General features: G+C 38.7%; 1 protein-coding gene across 2 annotated transcripts in view; it reads left to right on the forward strand.

Moving 5' to 3' along the window:
- Positions 1-16,669, forward strand: part of LOC107744270 (1-phosphatidylinositol 4,5-bisphosphate phosphodiesterase beta-3-like) — a 64,523-nt gene that overhangs the window by 42,623 nt on the left and 5,231 nt on the right. For both annotated transcript variants that reach the window (XM_016557807.1, XM_016557808.1), the window contains exons 3-28: positions 3,806-3,874; positions 3,986-4,126; positions 4,396-4,475; positions 5,358-5,411; positions 5,548-5,620; positions 6,410-6,510; positions 6,922-7,088; positions 7,176-7,322; positions 7,401-7,558; positions 7,960-8,042; positions 8,140-8,224; positions 8,863-9,010; positions 10,116-10,217; positions 10,376-10,455; positions 10,547-10,643; positions 10,855-10,939; positions 11,428-11,552; positions 11,675-11,829; positions 11,951-12,112; positions 12,239-12,338; positions 12,450-12,554; positions 12,851-12,945; positions 13,540-13,672; positions 14,832-14,867; positions 14,993-15,102; positions 15,885-15,994. In XM_016557807.1, the coding sequence (XP_016413293.1) occupies positions 3,806-3,874; positions 3,986-4,126; positions 4,396-4,475; positions 5,358-5,411; positions 5,548-5,620; positions 6,410-6,510; positions 6,922-7,088; positions 7,176-7,322; positions 7,401-7,558; positions 7,960-8,042; positions 8,140-8,224; positions 8,863-9,010; positions 10,116-10,217; positions 10,376-10,455; positions 10,547-10,643; positions 10,855-10,939; positions 11,428-11,552; positions 11,675-11,829; positions 11,951-12,112; positions 12,239-12,338; positions 12,450-12,554; positions 12,851-12,945; positions 13,540-13,672; positions 14,832-14,867; positions 14,993-15,102; positions 15,885-15,994 (2,801 nt within the window). The remainder of the gene's footprint in view (positions 1-3,805; positions 3,875-3,985; positions 4,127-4,395; positions 4,476-5,357; positions 5,412-5,547; positions 5,621-6,409; positions 6,511-6,921; positions 7,089-7,175; positions 7,323-7,400; positions 7,559-7,959; positions 8,043-8,139; positions 8,225-8,862; positions 9,011-10,115; positions 10,218-10,375; positions 10,456-10,546; positions 10,644-10,854; positions 10,940-11,427; positions 11,553-11,674; positions 11,830-11,950; positions 12,113-12,238; positions 12,339-12,449; positions 12,555-12,850; positions 12,946-13,539; positions 13,673-14,831; positions 14,868-14,992; positions 15,103-15,884; positions 15,995-16,669) is intronic.

Raw genomic sequence — 16,669 nt, forward strand, 5'->3', positions numbered from 1 at the left:
TGGTAATATCCTGTTATGGGGTGTTTCTCTGCAGCAGGGCCAGGGACTGGAGCACTTGTCAGGACAGAAGGAAGAATGGATGGGGCAAAATACCATCAAATTATTGAGGAAAATCTGCTGCCTTCTGCCAGAAAGATGTCAATGGTAAGAAGGTTTACCTCCCAACATGACAATGACCCAAAGCACACCGCAAAACTGAGCACACAGTGGTTGAAGGAGAAAAGGGTGAATGTCCTTGCATGGCCTAGTCAGAGCCCAGACTTAGGGGGCCTAAGTACGTCCACTTAGGACGGGGCGTCCACACAGAGACGCATTTAGCTGTATACGTAAAAAATTTGTACCGTATCAGCGTTTAGTCCAGACAGATCCAGCGTTTTGGGAGCCTGAAACCGGATTCCAGAGAGGATAAATCTGAAAACGACACCCTTGCGTTTTCGTGTGTACAGCCAATCCGTATATTTTGTGAACCGATGATGTCATCACCCCACTTCTCGATCCTAGTCAGACACCGCTACGTCAAGTAACTCGCGTAACTACAACAGCGGACTACATGCTTGTGTTCGTTCTGCAGAAGATACTGAGCCTATTAGCTTTACTAAAGAAAAATAAAAAAATTACTAAACTAAAGCAAAAATGTTTGTATACAACGCGCAAGGTTTATGCGCATGCTCCAAGTCTTCTTCTCCATTTTTAATGTATCTCTGTGGCAGAATTATAGCGACACATACTGGTCTGGCATAAATACTACATCGTTTTAAGTCGGTTTCAATGGTTTCGTGTGTATGGAATTTTTTTTTTAGAGCGTGGGGGAAAAAAAAAAGATCGGATAAGGAAAGCTCTGGCTTCGTGTGGATGTGGCCTTAAACCCCATCAAAAATCTGTGGAATGACTTGAAGACTGCAGTCCACAAATGGTCACCATCAAATTGAACTGAAGTTGAGCAGTTCTGTAAAGAAAAGTGGGCAAATATTGCAAAGTCTAGATGTGCAAAGTTAGTAGAGAAATATCCCAACAGACTAAAGGCTGTAATTAAAGCAAAAGGTGGTTCAACAAAATACTGACACAAGGGGGTGATCCTTTTTCCAACTCTGTGATTCTGTCTTTTTATTTTTATTTTTTTCTGATATGTTGGTTTTATATATTTCACTTGGATGTTATAAGTTGCACTGAGTAAATACAGCTGGATAAAACAAAAACTGTGTCCGTCTTCATTTCAGGCTGCAAAGCAACAAAATGTGATTATTTTAAAGGGGGGTGATTCATTTCTATATCCACTGTAACCAGTATTCAATTCCGTTTCAAGTGCTTTATTGGCCCAATTGTTTTAAAGACAAAGCCAAAGCATCAATACAAAATAAGCTGTCAGTTATACAGCATTACCCTGGGCAGCTGTCATTATTCAGAAATAGTTCATTGCTGAATGCCACAAATGACCAATTGGAATCAAGTATTCCAAGAATATTGAACACTGAACACAATTTCAAAACACTGTTTTGTACACATATAGACAGACAACTAGTAAGCATGGTGTCCATTTGTCTTTTTTTTTTTTGGGGGGGGGGGAGGGGATTATAGAAATGATTACTTTTATTTAGCAAGCATGCTTTGTAAGTTAACAAGTCAAGCTCAAAGTCAGCTGTATGGCAGTGTAGTGAAAAGCCATAACCCAAAACTGAAAAGAGGAATTACTCTGTGCCTGTAAGAATGCTGGGTAATGAATAGAGAGAATGAATGTTTGATGTGGAGTGAAGTCCCTACCACCAGTACAAGAACCGCTTGTGTCTATTTAGTTTATATATTGTGTTTCTCTTTTTGAACTTTTTTAATGACGACATAACACTACAGTGACATTGAGGGCTAAATATTGAACTTTAGGTCAACAGTCTTTGCCTGCCAGGAATGAGGGAAATGTATGTATGCTAGAAACGGTTGGACAATTGCATACACCCTTGTTCAGAAACGCTTGCTTAATTTTCAAGAAGATGTTTCACAAGTCTGAGCTTCTAGCGGTTAGTTGAATGCAACCTGTTGATATCATCAATGTTACATTACAGTTGTACTGTGGTAAATATAGCTTTGTGTGTCTCTGGATCAGTTTTGTTCATTGTTTATATCATGGTGTTTAATGATTGTGAACCTTTTTAGGATTTTGTTTTGGTATGCAAGCACTGTTTATATTCACAATCACACCCACAGAAGGGGAAAAAGCAGGGCTAAAAGCTTTCCAGCTTTTATTTTATTTTCACGTCCATATATCAAATAAATTGGGATGAGCTTTAACTTAATTGTGTTTTAATTGATTTGAAAAATTATTATTATTCTTTATATATATTACAATATTTATTTAATTAAAAAAAAGTATACATATATATATATACAGTGGGGTATCGCTTCAGGGAGCCAGTAATGATGAGTCAATAGCTGCAGGGAGAAAATACAAGAGTGTGTTTGTTTATTTGTTTGTGTGTTTGTGTGGATCCATCATACTGGGCCTGTTTGGACCGGAACCAGACCTTAGCGTACTTCGACCAGTAACCAATGACCTCGTGCACACTCTGGGGAACGTTCAACTTAGCAGCTTCATCCGCACTGTCACACACCATGGTGGGAGGGGGACAAGAGTACAGGAAAGCGAAAGATGATAAAGAACGAGAGAGAAAGGGAGGGAGCCCTCCCTTTCTCTCTCGTTCTTTATCATACTTGGAGAGAGCAAGTATTTACAGTCCAGATCTGTTTTGTTTAATGTTGAAGTTTACAAGCACAGTCATCCAACCACTGCCCCAGCTCATTTACTCAGCTATTCTCTTTATGAGCCCGGGATCCTGTTTGACTCTCCTTCCAGAACACATGAAGCAGAAGTTTGAGATGTTTATCTGAGATGTGAATCCTGAAGTGTTGAGTGAATCTGTCATAAAGTTAAAGTTCACTCATGATTTATGATCGCTTCTCCACTTCAGTGACAATATCCTTTACTTTGTCAGTGTGTATGTGTGTGTGATGTGTCAGGGATTCTCTGAACCTCTGTTCAGTGTTATTCCATTCCCGATTACTACTCTTAAAGACCCCATGAAATCACTTCAAGAGCACAGTTTTCTATTACGTGCTGATATATTTTCCTGAAACAGACAAGACATATTAAATACTCTTCCTGTAAGTTGTAAAAAATGCACAGCACAGCTAAGAGCCATGATTTGCTACTTCCTAATTGGTGACAGGTGGTATTGGGGGGGAGGGGCATTCTCACTTTCAAGATAATCTGATTGGACAGAAATCTGTGCCATGCAGAATGAGTCCTCAATATTTTTCCCAGGAGAAATAAAGTTTTTTTGATGTCTGCCATGTGACAATGTCAATGTTTATGAGTACACCGTAGAGAGTATAGCATATTTGGCATTGGATTTGAGATAATAAACCACAAAACTTTTGATTTGAAATTTAGGATGTATGCATGTCTCCACTGACATTAATTCAGATTTACTGAATGATTTTAATGAGGAAATGAAAGTAAATGACAAACCTATTATTGCTCATTAGTGGGGTTAACTTGAACCATTAAACTTTGCAGCATAACTCGTTCTGCAGTATGACAGAGGATTAGACAAGTAAATAAAAACAAATACGATTGTTTATTGAGGGGGTGAATTATATACTTGTTTTTTAATTGTTTAGCTTATTTAATGCTTGTTCTGTCCAAGTCATTTTGAGGCCCACTATTGGGCCCCAGTTCTCTGGTTGAAAACCACCGAGAATATTTATTATTATTTATTCATGTTTTTGTATTCATCTCTTTTTTTTTTTCTTATAGGATGTGGAAATCCTGGACATCAGTCAAATCAGGGACACCAGGACAGGGAGGTTTGCCAGGTTTCCAAAGGTACGCTTTTATGTGTGCCTGTTGGAAAGAGTCAGTATGAAGGTTATGTTTGGAAAGGTTCGTACTGTCAGAATAGTACACGTGGGTGTTAAGGTTTGCCTGCGTTTGTAGGACCCACGTTTACGTGAGACGTTGGGTTTGATCAAAGGAGATTCCTACTCCGAATCAAAGCTGCTAACTATCGTCTTCGGCAATGACCTGGTCAACCTCTACTTCCTCAACTTCCAAGCTGTGCAGGAGGGCTATTGCAAGGTAACCACGACGACCGGCCCGTCACATAGATACCATGTCCATACTGTCCCTCCCTCTATATGCGTCCTGCTTTTTCGCTTTCTACCTTTGCAAGTGTGCACTCTGACTGAACTATATTAGATGACTCTCATTTTATATTTTTCTTCCCTCTCTCTTTAGAAGCTTAACACATGTGAAGTTTGATTGATTTATAGGGATTATCATATTTACATAATACATGTATGAGTTCATTTATGCACTTTCATTTGGTGTCATGATTGGGTTTCCAGGTGTGGACTGATGAGCTGTTTAAACTTGCCACAAACATACTGTCCCAGAATGCTTCCCGCAACACCTTCTTATTCAAAGCGTGAGTACTTTGTGTGTATGTCTGAAACCGTTGTTTAAGGCCAAGTGACATGTTAGTGTTGCAAAAATACACAAAAGTCTCAGTCCACTTCACTGAACTTCATATCGCACAGTTGCTTGTGATGAATTCTTTTAATTTATGTTTTTGAAAATGTGACATCTCACAACGCAACTTGATTTCTCACAATTGTGACTAGATCTCGAAATGTGACGTTTATATCTCGTTGCTACTTTATATCTTTCAAATACTACTGCCTTTCCTTTTCTCTGTGACTTTTGGCTTTATATATCGAAATTGCAACCTCATGTCTAAAAGTAAGACTTGTTGCAGCTTTATTTCTCATAATTGTGCTTTATTATGTGACCTATTATCTCACAATTTGACTTTGACTCTTGAATCTTCTCAACTCAAGCCTCAAAATTTCAAGCCAGTTTTCATGTATAACTTTTGGTTCAGCATTGGTTTTGTAACTGATGGTCGTGTTAATTCACCCAAAAATGAAATTGAAAGCTCTGGTCCCCAGTCATGGAAGAAAGTAAGTCATAAAGACATGATTGTTTGTAAGTGACACCGTTTTCAATTTTGGGTGAACTATCCATGTTAAATCCTCGCTTACAAGCAGGATTTTGGGTCAGCTCCATACCAACCAAAATAAAATACGCCTTATTGTCATAGTCTTTGCCTCAGTCTGAGGCAGTGCAGATGTCAGGTGATTGTTGTTCTAAGAGTCTGTAGTGTTATTCACATTAAGATTGTGTTAGATTTATTAGTGCAAATAATCAGTGTAGACTAATGAGTGAAAATGAAAGATAATGAAACCAACATGATGCGGTCATCTGCCTCTTACTCTTAGTGTGTGTGTGTGTGTGTCATTTTTCATAGTTACACCAAGCTGAAGCTGCAGGTAAATCAGGATGGGAGAATCCCAGTGAAGACGTGAGTAAACACAAGCTGTCTTACTCAAACATAGCTATGTTTCCAGTTCTTCAGGGCTTTCATTGCTAATTTGCCACTTCTTCTTTCATCATTCCTTTCACTTCTTTTCTTTTTCTTTCACTTTCACTTCTCTCAGCATCCTGAAAATGTTCTCAGATAAGAAACGTGTGGAGATGGCACTGGAGCACTGCGGTCTGGTCAACAACAGGGTAATCAGTCGTGCACCAATCACCAGATATTAAACGTTTAACCATTCAGTTTTATCCTTTACTGTCTGCTGTGCTTCCATGAGACATGTTTGTTTCTGTGTCCTTTTCTTTTGTTCTTTCAATATAAATGCTTTGTTTTTTCAATTAACCCACACTTGATTTCTCTTGTTGCGTCTCCCTTTGTCTTCACATGTCACATGTTCCATAGAATTTTTTTTTCTTTGCCACTCCATGGTGATCTGCGACCAGTCCTTTTATGGTTCAGTTTGGACACAGAGGAGCTGGTCTTAGATCAGCACATGTCCACATGACACTCTGTTTACTGTCTTACACTGCCCCCTGCTGGTTGAGCTTCAGCCATGTTGACCCCTGCTGTGGAATATCAGAAACCACAAAAACAAGCACAACTCCCTACATATGCAGAACAAACGTTTACTTCAGATTGCAGCATGCCCCTAATTGCCATGCGCTGTGCTAGGTACTGTCCTGTGGGTCATGCAAATATGGGTCTTGCTGTAGGACTCATTTCTGCATTTTATTTTCACAACGTTGTGAACATATTTGCCTGTAGTACATCAAAGTCTTTATTTATTTCAAAACGGCAAGATAAAACCTTTTTTTCCATGGTACTATTCCCTTTTAAAATACACTGCAGACCCAAATTCACTAAAAATTTTTATTAAAATGTACCTCGACTTTTAGTTTTAAGAATAAAATTGCTGTCATGGAAACATTGCAGGTTAAGGATTCATATTTTCATTTTAATTCATTCATTCGTTCGTTCGTCAGGCTGATGGTATAAAGCCAGATTACTTCACCTGGGAAATGTTCCAGAACTTTCTCAACAAACTAAGTCCCAGACCAGAAGTGGAGCGTATCTTCGTGGAGCTGTGAGTGAACATAGTCCAACAGCAATGACAGATACAGAGCCCTCAAAATTTGGATACTTGGCCACACTTATAAATGTATGAATGCTATTCATATATCAATCAAATAGCATTTATATTGACGAAAAATAGCCTACGCACACTTTTCATGCAACCATTTCACAAAAACGTTTGTTAGGTTTGTTAATTTCAAAACAATATATATGCTATTCAAAAATAATTTAAAAATGTATAGCAATAGTTGAATATGTCCATGTGAAAATGGTCCAGAAAAGTTAAATGCTACCAATACTTTTTCTGATGATATTTATACATTCTTAAGTGTGTCCAAATATGTTTTGGGGTTATTTTATGTCTTAACAACTATGTAAAGATGCTGTGCAAAGTGTTTTTCTTTACTGTGTGTGTATGCAGTGGCTCCAAAGGGAAGCCCTTCCTGTCTCTGGATCAGTTGATGGACTTTATAAATCGCAAACAGAGAGATTCTCGACTAAATGAGGTTCTTTACCCACCGCTCAAGCGAGATCAGGTCCACCAGCTCATGGAGAGATATGAGACCAACACCAGCCAGCTGGAGAGAGGTACAAATGCACACTCTCACACATACGTTTAGACATGGTGACGATGAGACTGATGGTGGCTTGTTTCACATGCCCATGTGTGAGCAGATCAGATCTCCCTGATGGGCTTTGCAAAGTATCTTGGTGGGGAGGAGAACTCTGTGGTTCCTCCTGAGAGGTTGGACCTCATCGATGATATGAACCAACCCCTGTCCCACTATTTCATCAACTCTTCACACAACACATACCTCACAGGTACACTTACACACTGTAATAGACACAAATATGGTAATAAACGGACTCGCGTAACTTGTCTGTGCTTTCCCCCTTCAGTGGGTCAGTTGACGGGCACGTCATCAGTGGAGATGTATAGGCAGGTGTTGCTGACAGGATGCCGCTGTATAGAGCTGGACTGCTGGAAGGGCCGCCCACCTGAGGAAGAGCCAATCATCACGCACGGTTTTACCATGACAACAGAGATTTCATTCAAGGTGTGTTTATGGCCCCATCTCAGTGTCTTTGTGGTGCAGTCACATTTACCATTGTTCTGCAGATTTTCATGGGCGAAATACAGTAATTTCAGTAGGAATCCTTGCGATCTAGAAGGGAAGAAGATTTCCCCATATAGATTTCTCAACGGGTTCAAGTTGGTCACATGGATTTGCCATGTTGACCAACAGAAAGCTGCTTGGTTTGAAAGTGACTTCTGGTGAGCTGTGCTTCATACACCGCTACACTATGGACAACAGACAAAGGAACTTTTTTTGCCTGCAAAATTTTGTTAATGTGACAGCACCTTTGCTCTCAAATGCAAGCGGATCACATAAACTGCACACACATTGAACTGCAATGAGAGATTGTGTGTGTAATGTTTCAATCTTTGCGTTTTTAGGAAGTAATTGAGGCCATCGCTGAAAGTGCGTTCAAGACGTCTCCCTACCCTCTCATCCTGTCCTTTGAAAATCATGTAGACTCGTAAGTATAAGTGTGTGGATAATGCATATTTCTTGTTTGTTTGTTTGTTTTTTTTATGCTGTAAATTTTTCATCTTGATTATTATCTGGTCTTTTAGGGCAAAGCAGCAGGCTAAAATGGCAGAGTACTGTCGCACTATGTTCGGGGACGCTCTGCTCATTGAACCCCTGGAGAAATATCCAGTGAGTTCTTCCCAAAAAGGGCTGCTGATCAAACTCCAACTGTCAAAAATGATAAAACAAAATTTTAGTCTAATTGTTTTTTCAAAACAAAATCTATCTCTCCATCTATCTGTCTTGTCTATCTGTCACCTTAAAACTTTCAAAGGTTTTAAAATCATTTTAAAATTTCAATACAAGTTTTTAAAGCCAACATCAAAGTTTGTAATGCTAAACTTTACTTTAGTTAAGGATGGTGTACAGTCATTTGGCCATTATCGCAGAATAAACGTAGGGTAATCTGGGCCCCAGTAAAAGTGAAGGGGTCTTGTATCAAAAACAGTGAAACAGAAAGTTTGAAACAGAGTTGTTGTTTCTCTTGAAACAGAGTTTGTTTCCCACTTATTACATGGCTACTTACCAGATAAAAGAATAAATGAAAGTGTTCATTTGACCTGAAATCATTGCATTATTGTGAAAAGAAAGAGACCAATGTAGTGATATAACAGCTGTGTAGGACATTGACTATCTAGGAGAGCTGTTAATCATACAGTTTTGGTCATTACAAAACCGTTTGACCACAGAATGCAGTTATTTGGCAATCATTTTTATATTTTTAGTTTGAGATTAGATTTTTATGTTTTGCAATCTTGTTTTTACAGCTGGATCCTGGTCAGCAACTGCCAAGCCCCCAGGAACTCATGGGGAAGATCTTGATCAAGAACAAGAAGAAACATCACCACAGGGCCTCTAACGGTGGGAGCATCAGACGCAAGGACGGGACAGACGAACAGTCCTCACCCTTGAATGGTGTGTACGCACACCAAACCCCAGCCTGATCCACTCTAGCACAAAAGTGACTGTGATTAAAATGGTCGGCAGTTCAATTACAAAACAATTTACGACAATAATTTAAGTATGCATACTGTAGCAGCTTGTGTCAAGATGGGGTTTCATCACACATTGGGGCCATAAAAAGAGAGACATAGGACAGTGAAATGAAAAAATTGCAAGGTCTAGAGATGCATTTTTTAAATGGGGCCATTACATGAGAAATCAAATTTTCTTTGATTTTTTGACATATAATTGAAATCCTCTCCAGTACAAAATGTATTTATTTTATTTATATAATCATGCTTTAAAAATATCTCATTTAGGTGTTGTGGGATTTGTAACATCACATGGACATGGACGTCAACGAATAGTTTTACATCATCGCACCTTTGACCCCGTCCACTGACGTTCAGTCGCTTAATGCCTGACTCCTGTCTACACCAAACATTTGTGGCTCATTTGAGAGAGGGACAGAATGAAATCATAAAAAAAAAATCCATGTCATGACCCCTTTAAAAGTTAAACTTGTTTTAACTTGAATAAGTGAAAAGTAGTATAGTGGAATGCAAAAACATGATCTTTGTGAACGGTCTCTTAGAGTGCATGTCAGTGTTTCATCCATCAGCATTCAGCATCATTGCATTGTCCTGCCTTTGTCCCAGCAACAAGTGTAACTATCAGCCATTTGTTTAATGAGTCTCAAACCCATGATGTATCAATCTGAATCAGTCTGACAGCAAGCTCACTCACTGAACGGTGAAAAAAAAATAAGACACTTTACTGTGAACTTTTTTGTATTTTCTAGTATTATACAGTCTTCAACAACCGTTTCACATCTGATCTTTTATGACAAAGCATAAAAGATCATTTTTAGTTAATAACTTTTTATTTCAATTCTCATGGGCCATTTTATTGCACATCTCTCTCATATCTGCAAGATTAGAGAGTTAGCTCATGAACCAAGTGTCATCGTTTACTCCTCTTCATGTCGTTCCAAACCTGTTTGACTTTTTTCTTGGCTGTAAATGATGACATTTACAACTTTGCATTCAAACCCATTCATTATGAGATTTGTGTTTAGATTGTCCATTGTCTGATGGGGAGGTGGGCCAGCTCATGTCCAATGGGGGCGAGAAGCTTGCAGAGAGAATGGCCAAAGATCTTGATATCCGCAAGTCTATTGGTGGGTTTGTGCCTAGTTGACATGAAGTCTCAACCAATCAGGATGAAGACTGATGTCACTTAGGCACCAGTATGGACGCTCATGGTCAATTCATTTATGGTGTATATTCAATTTTCTGTGTCTTTGTGTGTGTATTATTTTTTTATATTAATTTCTAGACCGGGGAGATGGGGAGAGTGATGAAGAGGAGGAAGAGGAACCCATTCCAGATCCAAAGAAACACAACAACACTGATGAGGTAACTACTGTCATTCTGTCCTGTTCACTATTCTTCTCTCTGTCTCTGTCTCTCTTTCTATTCGCATCTTTGACATATCTCTCTGTTTCAGGGTACTGCATACAGTGAGGTGAACGCTACAGAGGAGATGTCTACGTTGGTCAACTACATAGAACCTGTTAAATTCAAATCCTTTGAGGCGGCATCCAGTGAGTAATGATACCTTTCACATCATAGCCGTTACTATGCTGTGTATTCTATGGCTGAAACCAATACTGTGTTGACCAATTAGAAGCCAGGACAGAGTCATCTGTCCATTTTATAAAATAATTTTTCTTAGTCTAGACATGATAGTCACGTTTAGCTTAGAATACAGAATTTAACATTGATCTCTCTCTCTCTTTCTCTCTCTCTCTTCAGAGAGGAATAAGTATTTTGAGATGTCATCTTTTGTGGAGACCAAAGGCATGGACACATTGAAGAACTCTCCCATGGAGTTTGTTGAGTATCCTTCCCCAGCCTCAGTCAGCAGATAATGACTGCTATAATGTGCTGGGTGAACTAACCCTTTAAGGTCCTCATATATACACTCCACAGTTTAGTTCATTTATTTGCGCTGTGCAACAGTTCTTCCTACTATATTGTAGGTACGGTATTGCACATCTGCAGTGTTTTTAGTTTTAGTTTTCACCGGGTGGACTAATATTTCATTATATTTCTAAAATTTGAAGTGCCGATCCATGCACACGCTCATGGAGTGTTTTTTTTTGTGTTTGTAGTTCTGATCTGAATTTTCACCAGAAATAGAAGACCATCCAGGAAACTTTGGGATACTCATTTCAACATTCTTTATTCTAAATTTGAATACTACTTAGGATGGATAATATACGAATCAGGACACAGCAATAGTTTTAGTTATATATGTTTGGTGTGTACATGTTTGCGCTTTTATATTCAAGTAATGTTCTTCCTGAGCAAAATGTCTGTGTTCAGATACAATAAAAAGCAGCTGAGTCGCATCTACCCCAAAGGGACGCGTGTGGACTCTAGCAACTATATGCCACAGCTCTTCTGGAACGTGGGTTGCCAAATGGTGGCATTAAACTTCCAAACTCTCGGTCAGATATGCAAACAGCACTCTGTTATTGCCTTCTTCTTTCGGTCTAGTTGTTTTTCTTCATTTGTATATATTCTAGGAGTCTTAAAATCTTAAAATAAGCTTAATTCTTCTCTGTCTCAGACTTGCCGATGCAGCTGAACATGGGGGTGTTTGAATATAACTGCCACTGTGGTTATCTGCTCAAGCCGGAGTTCATGAGACGCACGGACAAACACTTTGACCCCTTTACTATGGGCATTGTGGATGGCATCGTAGCCAACACAATTAAAATCAAGGTATTTTGTGCACATGTAGTGTGCTGTTTAAAGATATAGTAATAGTCAGTTATTTTGCTGTGTAATTTTAAATGTAATATGTACAGGCAAATAATTTCTCACTTTTCCCTCGCATACATAGATCATCTCAGGTCAGTTTCTGAACGATAAGAAGGTTGGTGTTTACGTGGAGGTGGACATGTTTGGACTACCTGCAGACACTAAAAGGAAATATCGAACGAAAACATCTAACAACAACTCTCTGGACCCAGTCTGGGATGATGAAACCTTTGTGTTCAACAAGGTAACAAAAGAAGGGAGTAGTTTGTCCTAAAATGGCAGTTCTGTCATGCAGAAAACTGTGGAGCTAATACTGTACTAATCTGCCCTTTTTTATTAGATGAAATGCTGTTCATTTCTGTCTTTCTAGGTGGTGTTGCCCACCCTAGCATCTCTGCGAGTAGCAGTGTATGAAGAAAACGGGAAGTTTATTGGCCATCGTATCTTGCCAGTATCGGCACTGCGCCCAGGTTTGTGCCAATACGTGGCAGTGATCTAACAGACCTGTTAGTCTGATACTGTGCTGAATATCTACTCACATCTGCTATATGTGTGTGTGTGTGTGTGTGTGTGTGTGTTAGGATATCACTACATCTGTCTGAAGAATGAGCTGAACCAACCGCTTTTGCTGTCATCCCTGCTTGTGTACACTGAGGCACAAGACTACATTCCCAATGAGCACCAAGGTAAGGAGACAGATCTGTGGGACTATGAATGCCATGACAATGAGTTTGTAATCTGCTACATGGACGTAATATTAACAGCTGGTGGACTATATGGCTGTGCAAATGCAAATGTTTGTATATATATTTTAATAAAATAAAGTAAAATAAAAAGATGGCTCATATGTCACCCAGAGTATGATTCAAACCAAAAGTATTTCGTTTATAAGCCCTGATCTTTCCTCTCTTTACCACTCATTGTCAACCTTTTTAGCTGAGTCTTACTGTTTTCCCTCTGTCTATCTCTTGTTTTTGTGTAGAGTATGCAGAGGCTCTGACAAACCCCATCAAACATCTCTCTCTGCTGGCCCAGAGAGAAAGGCAGCTATTAGCACTTATGGAGGATCCCACTGAGGTCAGTCATGCCTGTTTTTATGTGTGTTTGAGGCAGCATTGGCTTAGCAGTAGCCTATATAAAATTCTGGTAACAGTGACTGTCGTCAAATTTGATTTTCTGCAACCAATCAATCCCCTTTAGTGATCTCCCACCTGAACTTGCAACCCACTCTAAAATGAAAAGGTCTTCATTTGCTCACCTTTCTGTTGTTCCAAACTTTTGTTTTTGTGTGAGAAACAGACTGAAATTTAATTTGTTGTTCACTGAAAATCCTGACATCCAAGTATTCCTTCATGAGAGAAATAGCGAAGTCCTATTCCTAAGAAAATTATTCTTTTGACTCATTTTATAACTGAATCATTTGAAATCTTGAAAGCTCCAGTTTCCATTTATTATAACAACACGAAGAGTGTCAAATATATTATTCAAAGTTTCTCCTTTTGTCTTCCGTGGAAGAAAGAACATGGCTTTGGAATAAAATGAGGGTGAGGGAAAATTACAAATTTTCGTTTTGGGTGAGATGTCCACATGAACTAACATCTTGCAGATATTTCAGCCATTCAGTGAATACATACTGTGAATGTGTGTGTGTGTGTGTGTGTGTGTCTGCAGGGTGGACCTGTGAAACAAGAGGAAGGAGACAAGTTTGACTCTGACTTCGTGACCTCTGTTGACCCTATCTGCCCTCTGCCATCTCCAATAATTCCTTCTGTGCTCACCGAGGTCCTGAACCCTCCTGCATCAGGTTCGGTCTAACCTCTGAAACAGTCACTTTTTCCTGCTGTCTTCCTCTCAATCATTCTCTCTCCGTGCATGTGTGCGTTTTGGCCATAATGTTACAGTCGTTTCATTTCTCTACTGATGTCTACTAGGGGTGTAATGGTTCTCTGTAAAAAAAATTTAAAAAAATAAAAATACCACAACAAATAAAAAAACAACCATATGCATTTGTGTTGTGATAAACAACGATTAACAAAGCATATGGATGATCTGTTTTGGTGAAGACATTTGGAGTGACAACTTGCACTAATGCACAGTGCATGGTTCGTCTGTGACGTTACTGCATCCATTCATCATTCTGCAAGTTCACAGCCAAACCATTTCATGCCACTCTCGACTACAGAAACAAAGCATAGCAGAACACGTTTGATTATCTCTTCGAAGCAGCAGCATTGTTAACAAGTGGACAACAATTAATAAGCTTTTATAAATGGCTTTTATAGGGAATTCCCTACATTTAAATTTAGCTGTCATGTTGTTATATGAATAAACAAATATATTATAAAGTGTTTGGATCTCTAGAATTATTTATGGTTTATATTTCACAAGTCAGTTTGATTTATCAGCAAGCGAGTGATGATTAAACTTAAAATATATTTATATATTTCTTTTTGGAGTTCTAAATTTACCCTGATTTTTTTTTTCTATGAAGAACATTAGCTGTAATGAAATCATAATATAGAGTCCCTTACATTTACAGAAAAAAAATTAGTGTTGACACTTTTTTTTTTTTGCATTTTATTTATCTTTATTTGTGAATTTACCCTTTCCTACTGCTTTTAAACCATGTTCTTGTTTATTATATTTAAGGCACTCTTTATAACATTTATGTTTTTGCCACACAATGTAGAGCATACAACTGTTTATTTCATGAAAATGTTTATTTAGTCATTCAAAAGTTTTTACATTTAAGGCAAACTATTACCAAATATTAGTAAATTCTTGTGAAAATTTCTAATTAGACATTAAGAATACCCCCATCCTCCCGCTTTCAAACTGAACCGTACCGAAACCGTGATCTCAAAACAGCAATACATACTGAACCGTGAATCGCAATGTCTGCTTATGAATATGCATGCCATGTCCATTAAGTGACCTGAATGTTTGTGTGTAATATATTTTAGGCCAAAAAGAAGATTTAGTCAACAATATTCTTAAAGGTAAGATCCACTCACCCTCATGTATGCTCATCTTCATCAGTCTTCATCAGTCAATCGTCCCCTGCAAAGAGCTTGAGAGGTGTTGTAGATCATGGACAAGGTGTATGTCTGTTTGTGTTTTGCAGTAATCGAACCTCAGTCCACTGATGAGCTCAAACAGCACAACTCCTACCTGAAGCTGATGAAGAAGCAATGCAAGGAACTCAAGGAGCTGAAAAAGAAACATCTCAAAAAGGTCAAAAGCACTATATACTGCAACACCACTTGCGGTTACGTGTTATGTAGGGAATGTACCATCATGGTCACATTTACCCAGATATGCGCATATATTTTTAACTAGATTAAAAAAAAAGGTTCAGTCCAGACCAACTTTGATGTTAGGTTGAGAAGGCATGGCTAGAAAGGGTGTTTTTGCACATTGCTAGGCTTTGCTAGTATGTTTGAACATGTAGCTAGCATGTCTTGCAATAGTTTGTTAGGTTTTGCTACTGGTAAATAGATCAAATCAGATGGTGCAGACATATTTACCGTTTGGCAAAATTTTGAAAGCAAAATTCAGTAATTATTGTAGTCAATTATGAATTTTGCATGGGGGCAGATGATTTCACCATGCAGATTTCCCAACATCTTCAAGTTGGTCTTTCGGATTTGTTCCAATTGTTGCATTTCGTAGCTGTATGGCTGTTTGAAGGTCTGATAATTTGCTGAATATGGAATGGTAATACGCACAAGACCTGGAATTACTTTATAGCTATGCAGTTTTCGAGAATGAATCAACACCTTGAAACATCATTAGCCAATTAGAATTGATTTAAGTTTGCCATTCTTTTGCCACAGCGATGTTGACTGCAATAGTACTGTGGCAAAAGGATGGCAAACTTAAATCAGAGTCATAGCGCTCTGACAAAAGCTGCAGCAATGCTTTGGGCAAGCCGAGTCCCAATCCCATTCCCCTCTCTTCTGTTCAGCTGTCTCTTTTCAACAATAACTTAAAGAATGTGTTTTTGTGTGTTTCAGATGTGGGCTCTCAGTAAGGAACAAAGGACTCGCTGTAATCAGCTGAACTCTGACCTCCAGAGGAAACGGAGTCAGGTGGAGAAGCGCCTGCGTTCCAGTCTGAAGAAAAAGTGAGGACATTTAGAGTCAATGCTGACCTTTTGACCTTAATTAATGTTTGCCAGGTGGATATTGTGCTTGAGTGCCAACTGTTTGCTGTAATTCATACTATGATCATAGTATGGTCAGGATCAAGAGGTCAGGAGCTCAGAGTGGTAAAGCAGCCAAACTGAAATGAATGTTCAGTCCTCATGTGTTTAGCAGAGAATAAAGGAAGAGGATGAGCTCAGACCCTCTGATGAATATTTTACATTGTTTAAAGCAGGGAGGGACATCAATGTCAGAAAGGGTTGCTGGCTCTTGGTTAAAAGAACATTGGAAACAGTTCGCTTTTAATCATTTTTTTGTGATTCATTCATTCATTACTATTATTATTATTATTAAAGGGGTCATATGATGTTGCTAAAAATAACATTATTTTGTGTATTTGGTGTAATGAAATGTGTTTATGCGGTTTAAGGTTCAAAAAACACATTATTTTCCACATACTGTACATTATTGTTGCTTCTCTATGCCCCGCCTTTCTGAAACGTGTCGATTTTTACAAAGCTCATCGGTCAGAAAAAGCGAGGTGTGCTGTGATTGGCCAGCTATCCACTGCGTTGTGATTGGCCGAATACCTCAAGCGTGTGACAGAAATGTTACGCCCCTACCATACTGTGATGCCGTGTCCCGGCGCGATGAGA

Source organism: Sinocyclocheilus rhinocerous, unplaced genomic scaffold (assembly GCF_001515625.1).
Source record: "Sinocyclocheilus rhinocerous isolate Xijiao unplaced genomic scaffold, SAMN03320098_v1.1 scaffold648, whole genome shotgun sequence".
In the NCBI taxonomy this organism is placed as follows: domain Eukaryota; kingdom Metazoa; phylum Chordata; class Actinopteri; order Cypriniformes; family Cyprinidae; genus Sinocyclocheilus; species Sinocyclocheilus rhinocerous.